Source organism: Amblyraja radiata, chromosome 11 (assembly GCF_010909765.2).
Source record: "Amblyraja radiata isolate CabotCenter1 chromosome 11, sAmbRad1.1.pri, whole genome shotgun sequence".
NCBI lineage: Eukaryota > Metazoa > Chordata > Chondrichthyes > Rajiformes > Rajidae > Amblyraja > Amblyraja radiata.
In genome coordinates, this window is record NC_045966.1 from 15,146,806 (window position 1) to 15,169,765 (window position 22,960).

The 22,960-nt window shown below is 42.6% G+C and overlaps 1 protein-coding gene across 5 annotated transcripts in view; it reads right to left on the reverse strand.

The window, feature by feature from the left end:
- Positions 1–22,960, reverse strand: part of klhl3 (kelch like family member 3) — an 83,041-nt gene that overhangs the window by 31,774 nt on the left and 28,307 nt on the right. For all 5 annotated transcript variants that reach the window (XR_004413434.1, XR_004413431.1, XR_004413432.1 and 2 more), the window contains exon 6: positions 9,217–9,326. Coding sequence is in view for 1 of the 5 variants with exons in the window: in XM_033029377.1 (XP_032885268.1) it covers positions 9,217–9,326 (110 nt within the window). In the remaining 4 variants the exon portion in view is untranslated. The remainder of the gene's footprint in view (positions 1–9,216; positions 9,327–22,960) is intronic.

Sequence of the window (22,960 nt, forward strand, 5' to 3'; positions counted from 1 at the left end):
CCACATCTCCGAGGATATGACATGGGCATCACACGCCTCAGCACTCGTGAGTATGGCAAGGCAGCGCCTTTACCACCTCAGGCAATTGAGGAAATTCAGAGTGTCTCCGAGGATCCTCCAGTGCTTCTACGCAGCGACGGTGGAAAGCATCTTGTCCGGGAACATTACCATCTGGTTTGGGAATTGCTCTGCCAAGGACAAGAAGGCTCTGCAGAGAGTAGTGCGTTCGGCCGAACGCACTATGGGAACTTCACTTGCCCCCCTGCAGGAACTATACATCAGGAGGTGCAACTCCAGAGCCAACAATATCATGAGAGACCCCTTCCACCCCTGCAACGGACTGTTCCAGCTGCTACGGTCAGGCAAACGCCTCCTTTGCCATACGGTGAGAACTGAGAGGTTGAGAAGGAGTTTCTTCCCAGAGGCCATTCGGACTGTAAACGCCCATCTCACCAGGGACTAACTCTACTGAACGTTTTTCCTTCCATTATTTATTATGTAAAAGAATATGTGTGTTATGATTGTGTTTATAGTTGTTTGGTTGTTTGTCTTTTGCACAAAAGTCCGCGAGGCATTGCCACTTTCATTTCACTGCACATCTCGTATGTGTATGTGACAAATAAACTTGACTTGACATGATATATACACACACACACACACACACATATATATATTATACATGCTGCAAGCTTTTTAAAACGTGCTAATGAGGCATTTGCAATGTGACTATTTCCTCGCCCTTGAACTTGGCACCATGTACATGAAACAGAACAATCCCCACAGCTACATTTAACTTTGCAGCCTGAAAGATATTATGTTCTGGAAACCAAAATAAATCACACAGGTCATTTTCTCTTAGTTAATCATAAAACATTCCCAAATGGTAACTACTACTTAAGTGCTGCCCATGACCTTCCGGTGGTTTTATTTGTTGTACCAAGCAAGGATTAAATTGGTTATGTAAAAAAACACTAAGTGGCATTTATATGGTGCAATAGCCTTTTTTTTTAAAATCATCTGTGGGCTAAAGATCACTCTTACCAAATTTTCTTGTAAAAAGGAAAACCTGTGTTGAATTTGAATTCTTGAAAAAAACATTTTTATCTAAAAGCGATTGAATACTAATTATAAAGAATTCCCCTTTTCAAAATTCATAAGTGATTCAATTCAGGTTGCTACAAAGCACTTTCCAGGAGCCTCTATGGAAGACAGCAATATCACAAGGTCAAAGTCATCAGACAACTGGGAGATAGGGAATATCTAATTGGACCTAAAATAGTGAATGGATTTTTTTTAATGGGCTGTAATGAATTAAGGAATGTCGCAGAAAGTTGATTCATAGTTAATATAAGTAGGGGAGCTGTTTGAAATTCATATTTTTGAAAATTAAGGGCACAACTTTACATTGCTGGAAGTTTAATAATTTCCATGGAACTACAATGCACACGAAAACCAGCTTCAAAATCTTTTGCCTCTAAACCATGCAATTAATGTTCCTATTCTACTACCAGTCTGTCACCAAATGAAACACAAACCCAATTATTTTCTTTCAACTTGTATTCAGGAAACACTTCTCAAATCTCACTACAACCTACACAACAACATCACTACAGATGAGTCAAAAATACATTTTCATTTAACTAAAGTAATAGGATGAGAGAAAGGTAAATACAGTGCCCTCCATAATGTTTGGGACAAAGACCCATCATTTATTTATTTGCCTCTGTACTCCACTATTTGAGATTTGTAATTTAAAAAAAAAATCACATTAAAGGTTATTTTTATACATTTTGGTTTCACCATGTAGAAATTACAGCTGTGCTTATACATAGTCCCACCATTTCAGGGCACCATAATGTTTGGGACACATGGCTTCACGGGTGTCTGTAATTACTCAGGTGTGTTTAAAAACCTCCTTATTGCAGGTATTAGAGAGTTCTCAGCACCTAGTCTTTCCTCCAGTCTTTCCATCACCTTTGGAAACACGAGGACCAAAGGAGTGCCAATGAAAGTCAAAGAAGCCATTATGAAACTGAGAAACAAGAATAAAACTGTTAGAGACATCAGCCAAACCTCAGGCTTATCAAAATCAACTGTTTGGAACATCTTTAAGAAGAAAGAGAGCACTTTTCAGCTTACTATTTGCAAAGGGACTGGTAGGCCAAGGAAGACCTCCATAGCTGATGACAGAAGAATTCTCTCTATAATAAAGAAAAATCCCCAAACACCTGTCTGACAGAGCAGAAACACTCTTCAGGAGTGGATTTGTCAATGACCACTGTCTGCAGAAGACTTCATGAACAGAAATACAGAGGCTACACTACAAGATGCAAACCACTGATCAGCCGCAAAAATAGGATGGCCAGGTTACAGTTTGCCAATAAGTACTTAAAAGAGCAACCACAGTTCTGGAAATATGTCTTGTGGACAGATGAGATGAAGATTAACTTATTTCAGAGCAAAGTATGGAGGAGAGAAGGAAGTGCCCAAGATCCAAAGCATATCACCTCTTCTGCGAAACACAGTGGTGGGTGTGTTATGGCCTGGGCATGTATGGCTGTTGGCTCAATTACATTCATTGATGATACAACTGCTGATGGTAGTAGCATAATGAATTCTGAAGTGTATAGACACATCCTATCTGCTGAACTTCAAACAAATGCCTCAAAACTCATTGGCCGTCGGTTCATTCTACAGCAAGACAATGATCCCAAACATACTGCTAAAGCAACAAATGAGTTTTTCAAAGCTAAAAAATTGTAAATTCTTGAGTGGCCAAGTCAATCACCCGATCTGAACCCAATTGAGCATGCCTTGTATATGCTGAAGAGAAAACTGAAGGGGACTAGCCCCCAAAACAAGCATAAGCTAAAGATGGCTGCAATACAGGCCTGGCAGAGCGTCACCAGGGAAGACACCCAGCAACTGGTGATGTCGATGAATCGCAGACCTCAAGCAGTCATTGCGTGCAAAGGATATGCCACAAAATACTAAGAAACATAAAAACATAGAAAATAGGTGCAGGAGTAGGCCATTCGGCCCTTCGAGCCTGCACCGCCATTCAATATGATCATGGCTGATCATCCAACTCAGTATCCTGTACCTGCCTTCTCTCCATACCCCCTGATCCCTTTAGCCACAAGGGCCACATCTAACTCCCTCTTAAATATAGCCAATGAACTGGTCTCAACTACCTTCTGTGGCAGAGAATTCCAGAGATTCACCACTCTCTGTGTGAAAAATGTTTTTCTCATCTCTGTCCTAAAAGACTTCTCCCTTATCCTTAAACTGTGACCCCTTGTTCTGGACTTCCCCAACATCGGGAACAATCTTCCTGCATCTGGCCTGTCCAACCCCTTAAGAATTTTGTATGTTTCTATAAGATCCCCCCTCAATCTTCTAAATTCTAGCGAGTACAAGCCGAGTCTATCCAGTCTTTCTTCATATGAAAGTCCTGACATCCCAGGAATCAGTCTGGTGAACTTTCTCAGTACTCCCTCTATGGCAAGAATGTCTTTCCTCAGATTAGGAGACCAAAACTGTACAAAATACTCCAGATGTGGTCTCACCAAGACCCTGTACAACTGCAGTAGAACCTCCCTGCTCTTATACTCAAATCCTTTTGCTATGAATGCTAACATACCATTCGCTTTCGTCACTGCCTGCTGCACCTGCATGCCTACTTTCAATGACTGGTGTACCAGTGACACCCAGGTCTCCTTGCATCTCCCCTTTTCCTAATCGGCCACCATTCAGATAAAAGTTTACTTTCCTGTTTTTGCCAGCAAAGTGGATAACCTCACATTTATCCACATTATACTGCATCTGCCATGCATTTGCCCACTCACCCAACCTATCCGTCACCTTGCAGCCTCCTAGCATCCTCCTCACAGCTAACACTGCCCCCCAGCTTTGTGTCATCCGCAAACTTGGAGATGTTGCATTCAATTCCCTCGTCCAGATCATTAATATATATTGTAAATAGCTGGGGTCCCAGCAGAGCCTTGCGGTACCCCACTAGTCACTGCCTGCCATTCTGAAAAGGACCCATTTACTCCTACTCTTTGCTTCCTGTCTGCCAGCCAGTTCTCTATCCACATCAATATTGAACCCCCAATACCGTGTGCTTTAAGTTTGCCTACTAATCTCTTATGTGGGACCTTGCCAAAAGCCTAAACATGACTACATTCATTTACGTGACATTGCTGTGTCCGAAACATTATGGTGCTCTGAAATGGAGGGACTATGTATAAACACTGCTGTAATTTCCACATGGAGAAACCAAAATATATAAAAATGGCCTTTATTAAAAGCTGACAATGTGCACTTTAACCACATGTGATTTTTCTATTACAAATCTCAAATTGTGGAGTACAGAGGCAAATAAATAAATGATGGGTCTTTGTCACAAACATTATGGAGGGCACTGTAATTCTTAAGTAATAATAATAATAATACATTTTATTTATGGGCGCCTTTCAAGAGTCTCAAGGACACCTTACAAAAGTTGAGCATGTATAGGAAAAACATGTAAGGGGAATGAAATAAATAGTAGAGACATGACTAGGTTGATGTAAGTGAAGCCAACCTTTTAAATAAAGGATGTTAGACACTTGTAATAATTATTTTACTGTGATACAGGAGGCCATTCGGCTCGATGTGTCTGGATTGGCTTCCAACAAAGCAATCCCATGTTCTTCTTACTTCCCGAGGCCCTGTAACTTATTTTCTCGCACCCATCCACCAACTTCCTTTTAATTATTTGCCTTTTTCTTATATGAAGTAAAATCATATTAAGGGGTAATTTATCTACCAACTTGTTTTTGTGATGCAGGAGGAAACCAGAGCATTCAGAAGAAAGCAGTAAGGTCATGAGTAGAAACATGATCGATTTACAAACACCACACAGACGGCATTCCAGGTCAGCATTAAACCCGGGTTCATTGAGTTGTAAAGCAGCAACACTAAATCCTGCGCCATTACGCTAGTAATAAATAGCAAATGTCATTGGCTACACAAAACTATTTTTAAACCTGCACTCCAAGATCATACCAGATGGTCTTGCACGAAAATCTGTAGAAATATGATAGCCAATATAAACAGAGCTTTCTCCCTCACCACACTCCTTCACTGCTCTCCACAGCTACAAAATGCCATTGACTCATAAAATAGCTCAAATTGAGTCAAAATGTTGTGGTTCTAGTCCAATTCTGTGACAACCTAAGCACAAACCAGAATGACACTTCAGTGCAGTCCTGAGGGAGCCCAACACTGATGGATGTGTCTTTGAGGAGAAACAATAAAGTGAGACCATGTCTGACATTATGATCGCATGCCATTGTACTGAAACATTCTTCCCAGTGCCATGACCAATTTTTGTCTCTCAGTCGACCAATGAAATGACCACAAGACTGCTTATGGGATTTCATTGTGTATAAATTGGGTAAATTTAACGAGTGACCAAACTTTTACAGAATTTCAAATAGCTGCATTTTTTTGGTGAAAAGAAGTAAAAGGTGCCAAGCCTTTCTTTGATTTAACTCAAAATTGTTTGGGAGAATGCATTACTACATGATTGTTTATTATTCTTGCTTCCTTACTGTGATTAATTTCCAACAAAAAGCATCAACGTAAATTAATTTTCCCAGTTATGACATGTCAGTCGTTATGAACCATTGAGGCTTATCATTCTGCCCTTTTTAATAATCCTTTGTTAACCTCGCATTGACCTACAGATGATATAATAGAATTGCAGGCTTGATGACGATAGACACTAGACAATAGGTGGAGTAGGCCATTCGGCCCTTCGAGCCAGCACTGCCATTCAATGTGTTCATGGCTGATCATCCCCAATCAGTACCCCGTTCCTGCCTTCTCCCCATATCCCCACACTCCGCTATTTTTAAGAGCCCTATCTAGCTCTCTCTTGAAAGCATCCAGAGAACCTGCCTCCACCGTCCTCTGAGGCAGAGAATTCCACAGACTGGCAGCCCACAGGATTGCTATGTTAATGGTAGGGTCGGGAGGGAAGAATCTTTCAAACTAGTTTTAGCTATGCATTAGAATTCTATTAGTAAAACCTGCTTTTGCTGAAAGAATCTAACACTCATTATACAACTCAAAGATGGAGATGTGGAGAATCTAGACCAAGCCAGCCAAGTGCAGTTTAGACAAAACCTATTACTAAAAAACAAATAACTACAAAGGCAACAGTTCTGTGGAATTCAAGTTATTTCAGAAGCTGCAAACAAAATGCATTCGATAGAGATGTATGAAATATATCTATTCAAAGTTAGCAATCAAGAGATGCAATAATGTTTTCTTATATAACTATACATTGTTGGCAAACCTTTAAACTGAATCCCTTGATCTTGTCTAAATCCAAGTCTCTAATTTTTGCTTTTGGATTCTTGCATTCCTCATAATGATCACCATCATGAGAGGATATTACAATAATTTTCCATATCATTATCCACCTTTGTCATTGGCAAGTGATTACACAAGATATGAAAATGTAAGCTCTTGTAAATTTTTAGTAGAACACTGAGCTATAAAAGTTGTCCAAATCTCCGCATTCTTCTGTAATGTTGATATATTTTACATCCACTTGAGGGAGAGACAGCAACTCAGTTTAACACCAGCATCAAAACTACCCTTTTGCGGACAATATTAGGTAATATCATTTGTATGCTGTATTTTACACTGAATATTCGTTCACTCCAGATTATTCACCCAGTCTACAAAACTATCAGTCGTGCAAGTTACTGATTATGAGATGAAAATGCAACTTCAAAGCCAAGGCAGACCTCACCGGATGAGTACTACAATTTATATCTTCCTAAAGGTTGTTGTTTCAAAACACAGTTTTGTAGTATCAGCATCTCAAATTTAATCCCTCTCACCTATCACCTTTCATCACACTACTTTTCAATTAACCCTTCTTGGATATCTGGCATCCTAATTGCTACCACCATGCATTCAATACTCTTCATTCTTCCTGCTTCTCTGCTGTTATCTTAGGTTTATCCCCCTTTCAGGCAAGCCAAAAAAAATCCTTTGCTGCCCCTCTTGACATCCGATGAAGATTTACCACAGCTTGCTAATGAATAACAATTCCTTCTGCACCTTGATAGTACTCAATGACCAAGCAGGCACACTAGAGATAGCCTTGTCGATCACCTTCTCATCTAATCCTCCTGTAAGTGTATATATCCCAGTGCAGATGTTGGAGAATTTTAGCATGGAGTCCAATGGCAGAGCATGATCAGGAAACAACATACAACACTACAATCTGCCATGAATATTTTTAATGGCAGAGCAGGCTCAAAAGAGCCAAACGATCTAGTCTTCCTATTTTCTATGATTGTGCAACTATTGTGGTCTATTCGGCACCATTCAAAAATGATCTAGTCTTCCTATTTTCAAACATTGTGCAACTATTATGGTATATTCGGCACCATTCAAAAATATCAATTCATCTTGCATCGATTTGGTGTGGTCATTTTAATGGGACATTGGCCAAGTGTAACGCATCGGTTAACTCCCCCCCCCCCACCACCAATTTCTGCAGCTGCCTATCACAACAAGGTAGTTAGAAACAAGCTCAAGGTCAGATGTTGGTGTATCTGACCTCTCATAGAAACATAGAAAATAGGTGCAGGAGTAGGCCATTCGGCCCATCGAGCCTGCACCGCCATTCAATATGATCATGGCTGATCATTCAACTCGGTATCCTATACCTGCCTTCTCTCTATACCCCCTGATACCTTTAACCACAAGGGCCACATCTAACTCCCTCTTAAATATAGCCAATGAACTGGCCTCAACAACCTTCTGTGGCAGAGAATTCCAGAGATTCACCACTCTCTGTGTGAAAAATGTTTTTCTCATCTCGGTCCTAAAATATTTCTCCCTTATCCTTAAACTGTGACCCCTTGTTCTGGACTTCCCCAACATCGGGAACAATCTTCCTGCATCTAGCCTGTCCAACACCTTAAGCATTTTGTACGTTTCTATAAGATCCCCCCTCAATCTTCTAAATTCTAGCGAGTACAAGCCGAGTCTATCCAGTCTCATCCTATCCCTGGACTCAGCGCTCAAATGCTCACTTAAACCTAACATTTTAAATTAATGTCTAACACTTTATTTAAGTAAATTTTCATATTGATTTTAATTATTGTGCTGATGCATGATCTAGGGTTGGGGATTAGGATCCACCATCCGAGGACAAGTCACCACTCATGGACCACTCTACCTCCCTGGAAGTGCATGACAATGAAGCCTCTCGACAATCGAGCCTGTGAGACTTCATTATTACAGATAAGTGCAGGGGCATTAGTGTCGGCAATGGACCAGCACTTTGAATTAGATATATGCCAACATATATAGATACTATGCTAGCATCCAAAGGTGAAGCTATAATCTGAGATTCCACACAACCCATCCAATTTCAACCAATGGTAGCAAGCTGAAAGTGTTTGTATTTTTCTATCCTTCCCAAATTGAAAATGTATTATTAACCCATGGTTTCTATGCTGGACAGAGATTGACATGTAGTTATTTTTAACATGATAAGGAATTACACTGGCTGCAAGTGCAAAACATCTCAGAACAGCAACTGGACAAACTCTGCACTTTCCGCAACAATCATGTATAGTATTTCCCCTGACTGGATAGCACACGACAAACAAGCTTTTCACTGTACCTCGGGACACGCGACAGTAAATAAACAATTATGAAAGTAAATACAGACATAGTTTGAAAAACAAAAAAGGAAAAACTTAATCACCACACATAGTTAGAGGTTGACAACCTCATGCTTTTACAAGATTGCATCTATCATAACAAAGAAACTGAATAACTTCGTTTAAAAAAAGCCCAAAATGTATTTGATTAAGATGCTGGTCTGCCAAGTTAAAAATAAGCAGGCAACTCTCAACTCATATCTTCATCATTTGGAGGAGTGGAAAGGAGAACTAAGTGCCGGCATGTCTCCTATCAACCAGTTTTGAATGTGATGTTTCAGAGGGGGGGAAGTTTAATGATCCAATTTGGTTTCTATATACGGGACGTGGTAAAATCAATTTTGGCAGGAAATTATGTAACTCTGTTAAAAAAATTTTTTTAATTCCCTTCCCTGCCAAAAGACGTGTCAAAGAGCAGTGTAGTTGTCAACTGCATTTATATGACCTTTCATTCCAAAAATGATAAATATACCTTTTCTTCTGTGGCAACTGTGAGTTTGTCACTTGATATCAAACTGCATACTTGATCCAAATTCAGAGTAAGAAATTCTTCACCCAACATAACATCAGGAAAATGCTGTTCTGTTCAGGAAAAAGAACAAAAATAAGAGGCAAACAATAAGTTGGCTTGCAAGGATAACCAATTGTGTTAATTCCCTTCAGAACTGTAAAATACTCCAGTAATCCAAGAACGATAAAATCATACAGCACAGAAAGCATTGGACCACCAAGTCTAACTGAACACCAAATATACTATCAGGACTAATCCTATTTACCAGCATTTGGCCTGCATCTACCATGCCTCAGTGATTCAAGTGTCTGGCCAGACGCTTCTTAGATGTTGTGAGAACACCTGCTTCAACCTCCTTCTGCAATGATCATCTGGGTGAAAATGTTCTCCCTCAAATCCTCTTACAGCTCATCTTAAATGTATGATCTTAGATACCTATGCCGTGGGGGAAAGTTTCTAAAGGGCCTGTCCCACTTACGTGTCCTTGGCATGCAAATTACGCGACCTTATGGTCGCGTTGAGGCGCACGGGCATCGTATGGCCTCGAGGGGCCGGTCCCACTGAGAAGCGCGGAGGGGTATGTAGTTGTGCGCGACATCGCGTGGGGCTCCAAAATGTTTGTAGCGAACAAAATCTTTGCGCGCCAACGGCCTGTCGCAGAACTGACAGCCAAAGTGGGACAGGCCCAAGACCCTGGCGCAACACAACGTTTCACCTCCGACAGCAGCAGAAGCAGGCAAACGGTTGCTGAACTCGGCCTGGGGCTCACGGCCGATGCGGTCCGGATTCGCCCCCACTTCTACTCCCAGAGTGGGGCCAAGAAAATTGAAGATAGACTCAAAATGCAGGAGTAACTCAGCAGGACCGGCAGCATCTTTGGAGAGAAGCAATGGGTGACGTTTCTAGACCTTTCTTTTCAGACTGAAGAAGTCTCCACCCGAAACATCACCCACTGCTTCTCTCCAGAGATGCTGCTGGTCCCGCTGAGTTACTCCAGCTTTGTGTCCATCTTCAAATGACGTCACGCGCTCCAGACGGCTGTGCGTACGCATGAAATCGCACGCGACCTTCGCAGGACCGTCGCGGCTCAATGCGACCACGAGGTCGCGTAATCTGCGTGCCAAGGACACGTAAGTGGGACAGGCCCTTAACGCTCTATGCCTTTTTAGTTGGGTATCCCTGCGGGATCCCCATACCTGAAACGTTCTACACAACACTACCTGCATCCTGGCGAATTTGCTCGGTATCCCCTCCACTGCAATCGCGTCCTTCCTCTGGTGTCGCAACTAAACCTATACAAAATATTTCTACTGTGGCCAAACCAAAGTTGTACCAAGACCTTTCTACTCTTACAGTTTATGCCCCAGCTAATGAAGGCAATCAACTCATTTGCCTTCTTACCCACTCTAGCTACCTTCAGGGATCCTTGGACTTGTTCACCAAGCTCTTTTTGTTCCTCAAAACTTCCTTGGGCCCTACATTTAATTCTATATGTACACCCATGAGACCCCCATCCCCTCACACCAAAAAGATTAAATTCCACTAGCCATTGTCCAGCCCAACTTACCAGCTGATAAATATCACTCTGCAGCCTAGAACAATCCTCCTCATTATCACCATCAATAATATCATTTGCAAACATAATAATCATACCTGTGTGTAGGAAGGAACTGCAGATGCTGGTTTAAACCGAAGATAGACACAAAAAGCTGGAGTAACTGAGCGTAACTCAGGCAGCATCTCTGGACAGAAGGAATGGGTGACGTTTCGGGTCGAGATCCTCCTTCAGACTAAAGTCTGAAGGGTCTTGACCCGATCTTACTTTCATCAACGAGCCGGTCTCACACTACATCAGTGGCCGTACTTCAAAACTACTTTGTGGCTCTCACCTGTGATATTCCACTGACTTGAGGATGATCTCCAATTTGGTTCACCAATTGGAGATCATCCAATTAGAGCCACAAATTCATCTGGAGAAATTGCAGGTTTTCTTTCCTTTTCTTTTCTAGACCTTCCAATTTTGAATTTTGTAGACAAGCTATTTCTCACTGAGACACAATGCTACAATCTTGAGCACAAAACAAGCTACAGGAGGAACTCAGCGGGTCAGGCAGTATCTGTAAAGGGAAATAGACAGATGGCGTTTCGGGTTGGGAACCTTCAGACTGATGTAGTAGAGGGGAGACGGCTGATACATAGAGGTGAGGGGAAGGGGCAGGACAAAAGCTAATAAGCAACAGGTAAATCCAGGTGCGGAGGGGCTGACTGATTGTAGTTACCAGCAAGCAGGAAACGACATTACAACTGAAGATGCAAGAAGCTGCAGATTCTGGAATCCTGAGTAAAAAGCAAACTGCTAGAGGAACTAAGCAGATCTGGCAGAATCTTTGGAGGAAACTGAAGACCCATCATCACTCAGCAACTGAATCAGTGTCACCACTGATGCCTGGTGACAAAAGTGCAGAATACGAGTACAGTAAGCGCTTGTTATAACAGACTGTGGGGAGCAAAGGTGTCCGTTATTGCTGATTGTCCACTATAACCGAGTAAGAAACAAAGAACTGCAGATTCCGGTTAATATACCAAAGGTCAGGCAGCATCTATGGAGAACATGGATAGATGATATTTCGGGTTGGGATCCTTCTTCAGATTCTCGGTCTGGAACTGGGCCTGGAATCCAGGTGAGTTTAGGCGAGCATTGGCAGAGTCATTGGTTGCGGCCATTGGCCAGAGTGCAGGTAATGGTCAGTGATGAAGGCGGCGGTAGGCACAGCGAGGAAGCAGCGTGGGCCAAGGGGAGGTGGCAGTAGGTTGGGCCTGGAGGCGGCTGGGGATGGCGGTGCGGGCCGGCGTTGGCAACCCAGCCCGGAAGCGGCCAGGGAGGCGGTGCGGGTCGGGGATGGTGCTGGCAGCCCGGTCTGGCGGTGAAGGTCCGCATTAACCAAAATCCTTTATAAAAAGGGCCGTAAAAATAAGGGTATACTGTATTAAGGAAGTTCTTCAAATGTTCAAATTATTCCATGGCCTATGGTTGGATGGCCCTCATTTGAATTAAATTTCAACTTTTGGAATGTACATATTCATTACTACATGTTTTATTTGCAATATGTTCTTCTTTAAACAATTAACTGCTCATAAAATTAAGGTGCAAATAAAGCATATAGTTATCCTCATAAATATGAGAAAATGTGAAACAATACAAAATGAATCAATTTCAGAGGAAAAAATAATCAGTTGTCCATAATCTAAATGGGGAGAAATACACTGGAAAAAAGTTTGCCCGTAAACACAGAAAATTTAACTTTTGACAGCTGTCCGTCAAATTGACAAACTGAATATTTTTCTTCTTGATATCAAGAGACAAAATCAAAACTCATGACAGGATACAACAGGAAACTGTGTTGTCTCCATTACCCCCAAGAGAAGGACTCTCATTAATTATATTTCATATTGTATTCCATCAATCAAAATGAAATTGCCAATTTACAGTAAAAATCTGTTATTCTGGCAACTCAGGATTTGGTGATGTAGGTTTAACAGATTTTCTAGATTATGAATGTTCTTTTATTAATACTCCAACACGCTTTTAATTTACCTTTTAAAAAGATGTTACACAATAACAATAACCTTTCTGCAAACCCAGCAAGTTTCAGGGGAGCACAGGAACCAGAACAGTGGTGAGTTTACAAAAGTCCAGGAACTGATGCCCTGGCAAGTAAGTGGACAGGAAGTGTGAGAAATGAGGCCCAGAGGACTGGTCAAAGAGGGTGGGAAATAGGGACGTCAGTGAGTGGATGGTGTGTGAAGGAACCAGGGGTCAGCAAATGAATGGTGAACATGACAACAAGAAGCCAGTGTTTGGATGGGAAGTATTGGATTTGGGGATGCAGCAATGCGGTAAATATCATAGCAGATTATTGGCGTTTTATTACAATGACAACATATTTTTAGATTCTAAATCATTTCCACCTTAAAATGAAGTTTCAGTCTGATCTTTCAGTCCGAAGGAGGGTTCCAACCCAAAATGTCACCTGTGCCTCTTCTCCAGAGATGCTGCCTGACCCACCCAAACCACCCCCTCCCGAGGTACCTTCGCAATCGCAGGAGATGCAACACCTGTTCCTATACCTCCTCCCTCGACTTTGTCCAGGGACCCCGACAGTCCTTTCAGGTTAGGCAGAGGTTCACTTGCACCTCTTCCAACCTCATCTACTGTATCCGTTGTTCAAGATGTGGACTCTTATACATCGGCAAGTCCAAACGTAGACTGGACGATCGTTTCGCTGAACACCTTCGCTCAGTCTGCCCGAACCAACCTGATCTCCCGGTTGCTAAACACTCTAATTCTCCTTCCCATTCCCACACTGACCTTTCTGTTCTAAGTCTCCTCCATCGTTAGAGTAAGGCTAAACACAAATTGGGGATCAGCATCTCATATTTCACTTGGGCAGCTTACAGCCCAGTAGTATGAATATTGATTTCTCTCACATCAGGTAACCCCGGCATTCCCTCTCTCACTGTCCCTCCCCCACCCAAGTCACACCAGCTTCTCGATTTCACCCAACAAACAGCTAACACAACCCTGATCCAGGATGGGGAAGAATCTGCTTACAGACAGGAAGTGGTACAGCTGGCGGCCTGGTGCCATCGCAACAACCTGGAGCTCAATGCTCTTAAGACAGTGGAATTGATAGTAGACTTTAGGAAAGCTCCCCCTCCTCTCACCCCACTCACCATCAACAACAGCACAGTCACATCTGTGGACTCTTTTAAGTTCCTGGGAACCATCATCTCCAAGGACCTTACATGGGGGGCTACCATCGACTCCACAGTCAAAAAGGCACACCAGAGGATGTACTTCCTGCGGCAGCTGAGGAAGCACAATCTGCCACAGGCAATGATGGTCCAATTCTAAACGGCCATCGTAGTCTGTCCTCACCATGGTCTGGTTTGGCTCAGCCACCAAGCACGACATCCGGAGGCTGCAGCAAATTGTCCGATCAGCTGAGAAGGTTATTGGCTGCAACCTTCCCTTCATTGATGAACTGTACACTGCAAGGGCCAGGAAGCGAGCGGATAAGATCATCTCTGACCTCTCTCACCCTGGCCACAAACTCTTTGAATCACTTCCCTCTGGAAGGTGACTCCAGGCAGCGGGCGATCGATGGTCATGCCAGAGTCGGCTGCCTGCCCCTCTTCCGGCGCTGCGTCCGTGCTCGCGTGTCCCTGGAGAGGGAACACAAAGTGTCCACGGGGACACTGGAGGCCTTCTGTGAGCACTGGTCATCGCGTGGGGTCGAGAGCATTGTAAATAATGACTGCATCATTGTATTATAATGATTGCTGAATGTATTGTGACCTCTGAATGTGTTTTTGATGTGATGTACTATGCATTTTTGCTGAATAAAGACCTTGGAAAAGAAAAAGAGAGAGAGAGAAAAAGATACACATGCAGTTAAGGGTTAAAGTGTTGGGGACTCCTTGCAACACAGTAGCACATAACCTTCCTAGCCAATGTTGAGTTAATCTAAAGTCACGGAGAGTGAAAAGTCACCTAAAGCAAGAAAATATGTTAAGAGTTAAAAAGGTAGTATGCAAGGCAAATGTAAATAGGATTGGCTACAGGTAGGGAGAGAGAGAGGCCAGCAACTGCATTTAAGGAAAATAGAACATAACGTACAGTATACAAAGATCCTATCAGAGTACAAGTTTGTAATATTATATATTGTATCTTCAGTAAGTTCATGCAGCATGGTACATATTGGTACACTTGTAGTGCTTTTATTTATATAATTTTATTTAAGGCATTTGGTGGCGTTAAATGAACTATCCTGAAAGCGTTACATGTTGTGCTGCTCTGAGAGCTTCATTGATTTTCCCCACACAAACCGGTTCAGACTGAATGTGGAAAGTGGAGCAGTAGGAGAAACTACCTACAGTTTGCACCTTCTCCTGTGACCACATAGGTTTTCTCAGGGTGCTCTGGTTTCCTCCCACATCCCAAAGACATGCAAACTGGTAGATTAATTCCCCCAAGTACATTGTGTGTGGTGGAATCTGGGTAATAGGGAGAGAGGAGAGAGAATAAAAGGGAAAAAAATGGATTACTGTAGGAATTGCGTGGAAGTGTGCTTTATGATTGATACAGACTCACTGGGCTGAAGTGCCTGTTTCCATACTGTATAACTCTGATCATACAATCTTCATAACAGAACTTTCTTTGGCCATGCTTATGACGGAAAGAATTTACAATGCTGAAATGGCTGTGATATAATGATCAACTCCTCCATGTTTCTCTTTTGAAGAAAACCTTTAATTGTGCTTAAGCTTTGTGGGCCGAGCTAATTTTAGTTTGAAAAGTAATCTTGGAAATGCAATGGACAGTAAAACCCAAAGGCACAGCAATAAGGTAGATTTATGTGAAAGAAAATTTACCTTGAAGGGCACTTTAGAAGTTATGCAAAAGATTACAGATGAAATGACGCAATTTACACAAACCATGAATTTTCGCAGGTATTCATTTTTCAATAAAACAATGCAAGGAAGGAAAATGTATTAAAAAAAATACTTCAAAATATGAATATTATTTATAATCAGGTCTCCTCATTGCCAGAGTGAGGCCACGCGTGGACTGGAGGAACAGCACCTCATATTCCACTTGGGTAGCTTACAACCTAACGGTAAGAACATTGAATTCTCCAATTTCTCCAAACTAGCCTACAAACAACCTACCTTTTTACTTATTTTCCTTCCCTCTCTCTTCCGTGTCACCTGAATTTACACGCATTTCTCCCTTTCCACCGTCCCCTTCTACCTACATTCCTTCCCAGACTGAAGAAGGGTCTCAACCCAAAATGTCACCCATTCCCTCTCTCCAGAGATGCTGCATTTTGTGTCTACCTTCACAATTCACAACTTTTCTATGCTTATCTCACACTTTTTATATTTTCATCACTGGCCTTTATCCAACCATCTGCCTATCAAACACCCCCCTCACCTATATCCAGCTATAATTTGTCAGATTTTGTCCTGCCCCCCCCTCTTCCAGCTTTCTCCATCTGAAGAAGGGTCTCGACCTGAAACGTCGCCTATACCTTCTCTCCATAGATGCTGCCTCACCCGCTGAGTTTCGTCTATCACCGGATTACTCTAGTATTTTGTGCAATTTTATGCATATATTTTAGTTTTTCCCCAAAAACTGACCATGATATTCCACATTAGCTGAACTAGGGTGCCTCTTCTACAATGAACACCATATGTGACCAATAAACAGGCTTTTACATGCATGAAGTTAACAGGAACTCTGGGACTGCCTGCAGTGGGAAATGAGAATGGATGCAAAATAATGTTGGCAATAACCACAGAACTAGTGGTAAATCATCCTGCATAAACCAGAGTAATGCTGTTTGAAAGCAACCTTAGCTTTTAAAGTCACCAAAGGTCAAATAATCCAAATGTGTTGAATGGAATGTCACAATCATTTGTATATTGTTGTATATCATTTGTATCATTTATCATTTGTCACAATCATTTGTATATTGTTAAAATATTTCCAACAGTATTTAGGCAGGCATAATAAACATTGGTGGCAGGAAATCAAATGGTATGTAAAGAAGTGACAACAAGCACGATCCCACCCTGTTAGTTATCTTAATTCAATTCAGAAATAATGTGCTTTTACCACAAGACGTGCTCGTAATCATTTTGTCTGAATGCACACAATTACAATGGTAGACTGAATGTAATCTACTCAAAACTCAGCTGGACCTTTGGCAACACATGCCTTTGAAGCTAAATTCTTCTCTGTTAATCCAGCAATTGAGATCCTTGAACCATTGATTTTTGGAAATATTCCTGCATCTGTGCACATCAATGAGAACCTAAAGCCAATAATGCAGTCACCTGTGTGCTATTGGTATCAGAGGGCTTCCCCTGACACATAAAATGAATGAAAGTAATTGATACCAGTAAGGGCTACAGAGCCAGACATCATCTCAGCATAACAGTGAAGTATTTCTGACTTTAGCCAAGTTGTTGTAGTACTGTTACAACAATGACATGTATTTGACAATGTAGACAAATGCAATGACATACTCAAGATGCCCTGTTTACATTTCACACCTCCACTTGGTTCCAGACATCATCACGTCTCTAGTCGAACCATGGACCAAAGGCCAGCTAGTTGAGCCGCTGCTTGCACAGCTTGAAATTTGGGTTCCATCCTAACTTTGGTTGACGTCTGCATGGATTTTGCACATTCCCCCTGTAATTGCATGGATTTCCCCCAGGTGCTCCGGTATCCTCCCACATCTCAAAGATGTGCAGGTTGGCAGGTTAATTGGCCACTATAAATTTCCCCTAAAATGTAGGTGAGTGGTAGAATTTGGCTGGAGTTGATGACAACGGGGAGAATAAGAAAAACAGAATTAGTGCAAATGGTGGTTCGTGCGAACTCAGCGGTCCGATGAGCCCATTTCCTTGCCATATCCCGTTAGACTTTTTAAAATGTATTCAAAGGATGTGGGCTTCGCATGCTGAGCTAGGATTTAATTGGCCATCCCCAATTATCCTTGAGTAGGGGTGGTGAGCTGCCTTCTTGAACCACTACAGTCTGTGAGAAGTAGGTATTACCCACAATGCTGATAGGGAGATTGTTTCAAGATTTTGATCCAGTGAAGGAACAGCAATATATTTCCGAGTCAGGATGGTGCGTGACTTGGGGGGCAACTTCAAGGTGGTGGTACTCCCATGTTTCTGCTGCCGTTGTCCTTCTAGCTTTTAGAGGTTGTGTATTTGGAAGATGCTGCCAAGGAATCTTGATGAGTTGCTGCAGTGCATCCTATAGATAATGCAAAGTACTGCTCGTTGGTGGTGGAGTGAGCTTGTGGATGCAAGGCCTATCAAGTGGATGCTCGTCTGCTATGGTATCAAGCAAATTCGAGTGTTGTTGAAGCTGCACCTCATCCAGCACAAGTGGAGACCACAGTAGTTCTTCTGCTCTAATGCATGATTTCAAAACAAATTGGATGTACTACAAGTGATGAATTAGGGAACATTATTCGGTGGGTTTCGCCGTTGAGTATGGCTGCTCCACCTACAGCTGTTCGTCCTTTCATCCTTTTTTTAATTTTCAGTCCGTCAAATGTTTTGTTTTGGAGGTCTTTTAGTCTTTTTATGTGGGGGGGGGGGGTGGAGGGAGGGGGGGGGAGGGGGGAAGGAGGAAACTGTTTTCTTAGTCACTACCTGGTCGAGGAATGCGTTTTTCCTCCGAGCCGCATCTTCGCCCCCTCCTCGCGGCCTACCATCTGGATTGGTGAGGCCTTTCCTGCCGGAGACCGGCCAGAGCTTCAGCTTCAGCACTGAAGTACCATCGTGGAGCGGGCGATGCCTTACAGGGGTCGCCGTGTTGGAAGCTCCAGAGTGCTGGGACTGCCGACTTCAACACCGTGGAGCTGTGGTTTGCGGAGCTTCCAGCTGCGGGCGGCACTGACTTTAACAACGTGGGGCCCTGGGATCCTTCGACGAGGATTGCCGTATAGAGCTCCGCGCAGCTCGGCTTGTGGACTTAGGAAGCCGCGGTCTCCGGTAGGAAGTGGCCGATCCGGAACTCCAAGCCGCTGAGAGTGTTCTGCCGACGCCATAGTTCCATCATCCGGCGAGAGGGCTTGAAACATTGGGCCGCCTCAATGGGCCCCGACCACAGGTGAACATAGAGGAAGATCACTGAACTTTTATTGCGTTCCCCCACAGTGGGAAAAGTTGATACCGCAGTGTGGGGATATTCATGTTAAATTCTATCGTGTGTTGTGTTCTTTTTATTTGTATGGCTGTACGACAACCCAAATCTCGCTGGACCAATTGGTACTGTGACAATAAATGTAAACCTGAACTTGAAACTTATTTGATTAGGTGAATCCAATTGGTTAAAATGTGATTTTGATCAGGAAATAGAGAACTACTTAAAAGTGACTTTATAAATTGACAGGTAGAGAAAAAACCAACTTGAATTTAAACAGTATAGGGGACAAAAACTGTTTCTTTGTAACTCCCATGGTAATCAGACACCATTGTTTCTTTAGAACAAAGCAGCTGCTTTAACTGTGGGAGACTATTGAAATTGACAAGCAATTGCTTCTATTGACACCCCCTTGTGTAACAATACTTTGTTAAACAATGTAACATGCAGCCTTTAGTATGTTTAGCTTGCAGTAATACAAATAACTGAAAGGATCTTTGTTTTTGAAAATCTTGCGGGGGGGGGGGGGGGGGGGGGGGGGGAATAACTGTTATTGCAAGTCTGAAATTATCCAGCCCTTAAAACCCTTTAGGGCCTGTCCCACTGTATGAGGTAATTCAAGAGTTCTCCCCTGATTCGAGCTTGTGTAATGTACGTAGCGGGTACATAGGAGCTCGTGGATGTCACGTAGTGGCTCGTACGAGTAACGGCAGGTACTCGGGAAATCCGGTAAACTCGTGACGTTTTTTCAACACTGTGAAAAATGTCCACGTGTAAAAAAATACTCGTGATTAAAAAAATTGTGTGATATATACGTACCCGCTACGTATATTACACAAGCTCAATTTAGGGGAGAACTCGGGAGAACGCTTGAATTACCTCGTGCAGTGGGACAGGCCCTTTTCATCCGTTGACACAATTGTCTTTACAATGTCATTATTTATCACAGGGTAACGGAGGAATGTTGCTATTGCAGTATAACAGAGCTCTATGAAGCAAATTCTAGAGGAGAGGTGAGAGTGTAATCGTCTTTGACAGAAATCTATTATTTGACCATGAAATCCATGAGAATCACAGAAAAAATATTCCAATGATTGGAGTCAAAATTCACAAAAAGTTTTTGCACATAGCAAGATCATGACAATGTACAGATTTGGACTAAGAGGTGGACATTTTCACCAGCTATCTTGAACAACTGAGCTAACTACCTTTAACATGCAAAGGTTAATTTATTGCATCATAATCCTCCTGATGATGGGTGGTGGTGTTCACCATTAATAAGAAACTCATTGGACCAACTACATCAATGCTGTGACTGCAAGAACAACTCATAGAATGAGTATCCTGCTAAGTGGCTACAACCCAACACTCCAAAATATTTCCATTATCCACAACCCAGGGGTACCTAACAGTATTGTGGCAATAATTTTACCAAGGGAACTTCAGCAGTCCAAGAGCAATTAGGGATCTCATTCATCACTTGCTGCAGCGGATGGACAGCAATGCCACCCTTGCGAGGCATGCATTCATCCCAAAATATAAATAAGCAAAAAAATAATTCCATCACCATCAAACAATCTGAATTCCCCTTTTTAAGTCTCAGACCATGTTTCCCTGAAAACGAAGCAAAGTACAGCTTTGAGAAGGGGATTAAACTTGTTAAGGGCCTGTCCCAATTGGCCGTCATTTGCGCCTCATTTACGCGTCATATGTAGAATAGATCGACGCGTTGTGAAGCACGGTTAGCGTGTGGGTAGCGCGGGACAGACGCATGGAGAGGCGTGGAGGAGTGTGGAGTTGCGCACGGAATCGCGCGGCGCTCCAGGATTTCATGCTGTACGAAATCCTCGCGCGCCACCTGCGTGACGTATCGTTGACACATTGCCGTCGCACGCTGCGTCCCGATGTCTCACATGTATCGCGTGGTGACGCATGGTTACGTCACCGTGTGTAACCAAGCGTTGCCGCACGCCGCAGGGTATTCTAATGACGTCACGCATGATGACGTGTGATTTGACGAGTCAACCGATTTAAAAGTTACCCCCAACCCCCCCCCCACACATACCCCAACAAAAATAACAAAAACTACATAAAAACATAGACATAAAATAATAAAAACGCAGACGGACTGCAGAGGCCGCTGCTGACGAGAGTCGCGCCGCCTACCTAGCCAGCTAAAGCTATTATGCACAGCCCTGTCCTCCAAATCCAATTAATCTTGGCAAAACTCAATATCACTGGCACTACAAAATAACATTCTTCCCAACAACCATAGCAATTTTTTTCACAAATGCTGCTGCATTCTACACCTAAAAATGCCCATGGTCCTTAAGAAATAGAGTGGAGACCTGTGGAATGAATGTTTAAACTAGTCATAGAGAGCAGAACAAAATACTATGGGAAGTGGTGGAACAATTTAACATAATTCAGTCTCTGCTGTAAAGTCACACGTTGTTTTGTTAACTAACATCAATCCTTGCTTGCTGGCTTGCAACACTGATTTCTTTCAACTTTAGATTTGAACCAGTCATGTCCTAACCTGATAACTGATACTTCAGAAGGAACAAATAGCACTTCAGACATTTACCACAATATTTTACGGCAATTCCGAAAGCAGCTGCTTTAGAAAGCTTATGCAATATGGAGTCTTTAAATGGCAGAATTCCGGAATGAAGCAGTGTACATGACTTTAAGTTTATTTTTTTTAAACAAAATCCAAAGAATGTTAATTGTAATATTATGTATGTAGGGAAAAGGAGGCATCGGACAGGTATAGGCAAATGGGATCAAGTTTATCCCTGGAGGAGTTTAGGGAACTGATGGAACGGGGGTTCCCCTACTTCCCCTTCCCATCCCCCCACTCGTAACAAGGATAGAGTCCCCCTTGTCCTCACCTTCCACCCTACCAGCCGTCACATACAACCAGGCATGTGCCGGAACTTGGGACAGTTAATGGAAATATCTTAAGGGCGTGGAGCTGCTAAACATCCTAAAGGGCCTGTCCCACTTGGCTGTCATTTGCGCGCCATTTACGCGACCTCGTCGTCGCATTGAGACGCACTGGTAGCGTGTGGGTGGCACGGGACGGTCGCATGGAGTTGCGCGCGGTATCGTGCGACGCTCCAGGATTTTGTAGTGCACAAAATCTTTACACGCCTCTGGCGTGACGTATTGCGTACACACGCGGACGTATTGTGGTCACACGCTGACGTCCTGACCTCGTACGTGCAGTACTGTAGTATACGAATCAACTATCACGAATATCTTGATTGTACATGCTTTTGATGGAGGAATCTAGGTGCATTTTGCGATGGAGTTTGAAATCAGAAAGTCCCCAGAGAATAAGTCATCTCTATTGAGTCATTTGCCTGTATACATGTAGGTGACATATTGCGGTGGGCTGATCTCAACTGGATGTTTGGAAATAGCAGCATAATCTTGCAGAAGAACAGCATCCCTTTCTCACTTACTGTCATCCCTTTTCTTCAGCTCTCTCCGAGTGCAATACGCATCTTTTATTGTTGGATGTATTTTGAGTAGGTTTTTGCATTATGTTATGTGGGGTAGGAAAGAATACTGCGACTACAAAAAGTTCCCTTACACAATGTTGGCATCTAACCCACCACGAGGCCCGTAATTCATGCCAGGGTCATTATAATAGCGTGTTTGATTTTTTTTTAAATAGTGATGAGTGCAAAAAAAAAGTTAAGGCGCTATAAATATCGTTGACAACCTTAGACAACGGGAGGGACCTCAGAATGAGACATCGCTAAAATAGATGAGCAAGCTAGAATTTTATTTCATGATTTTAAGTTCTATTCATGGAAAGTTTAAACACAAAATATAAACAATAAATAAATAAATAAATAAATAAATAAATAGATAGATGGATGTTTACTCTGCTTTTAATTCATACATTTACACATGACCAAATGGACACCACTACTCACGTTCTGCTGCAAAAACCTG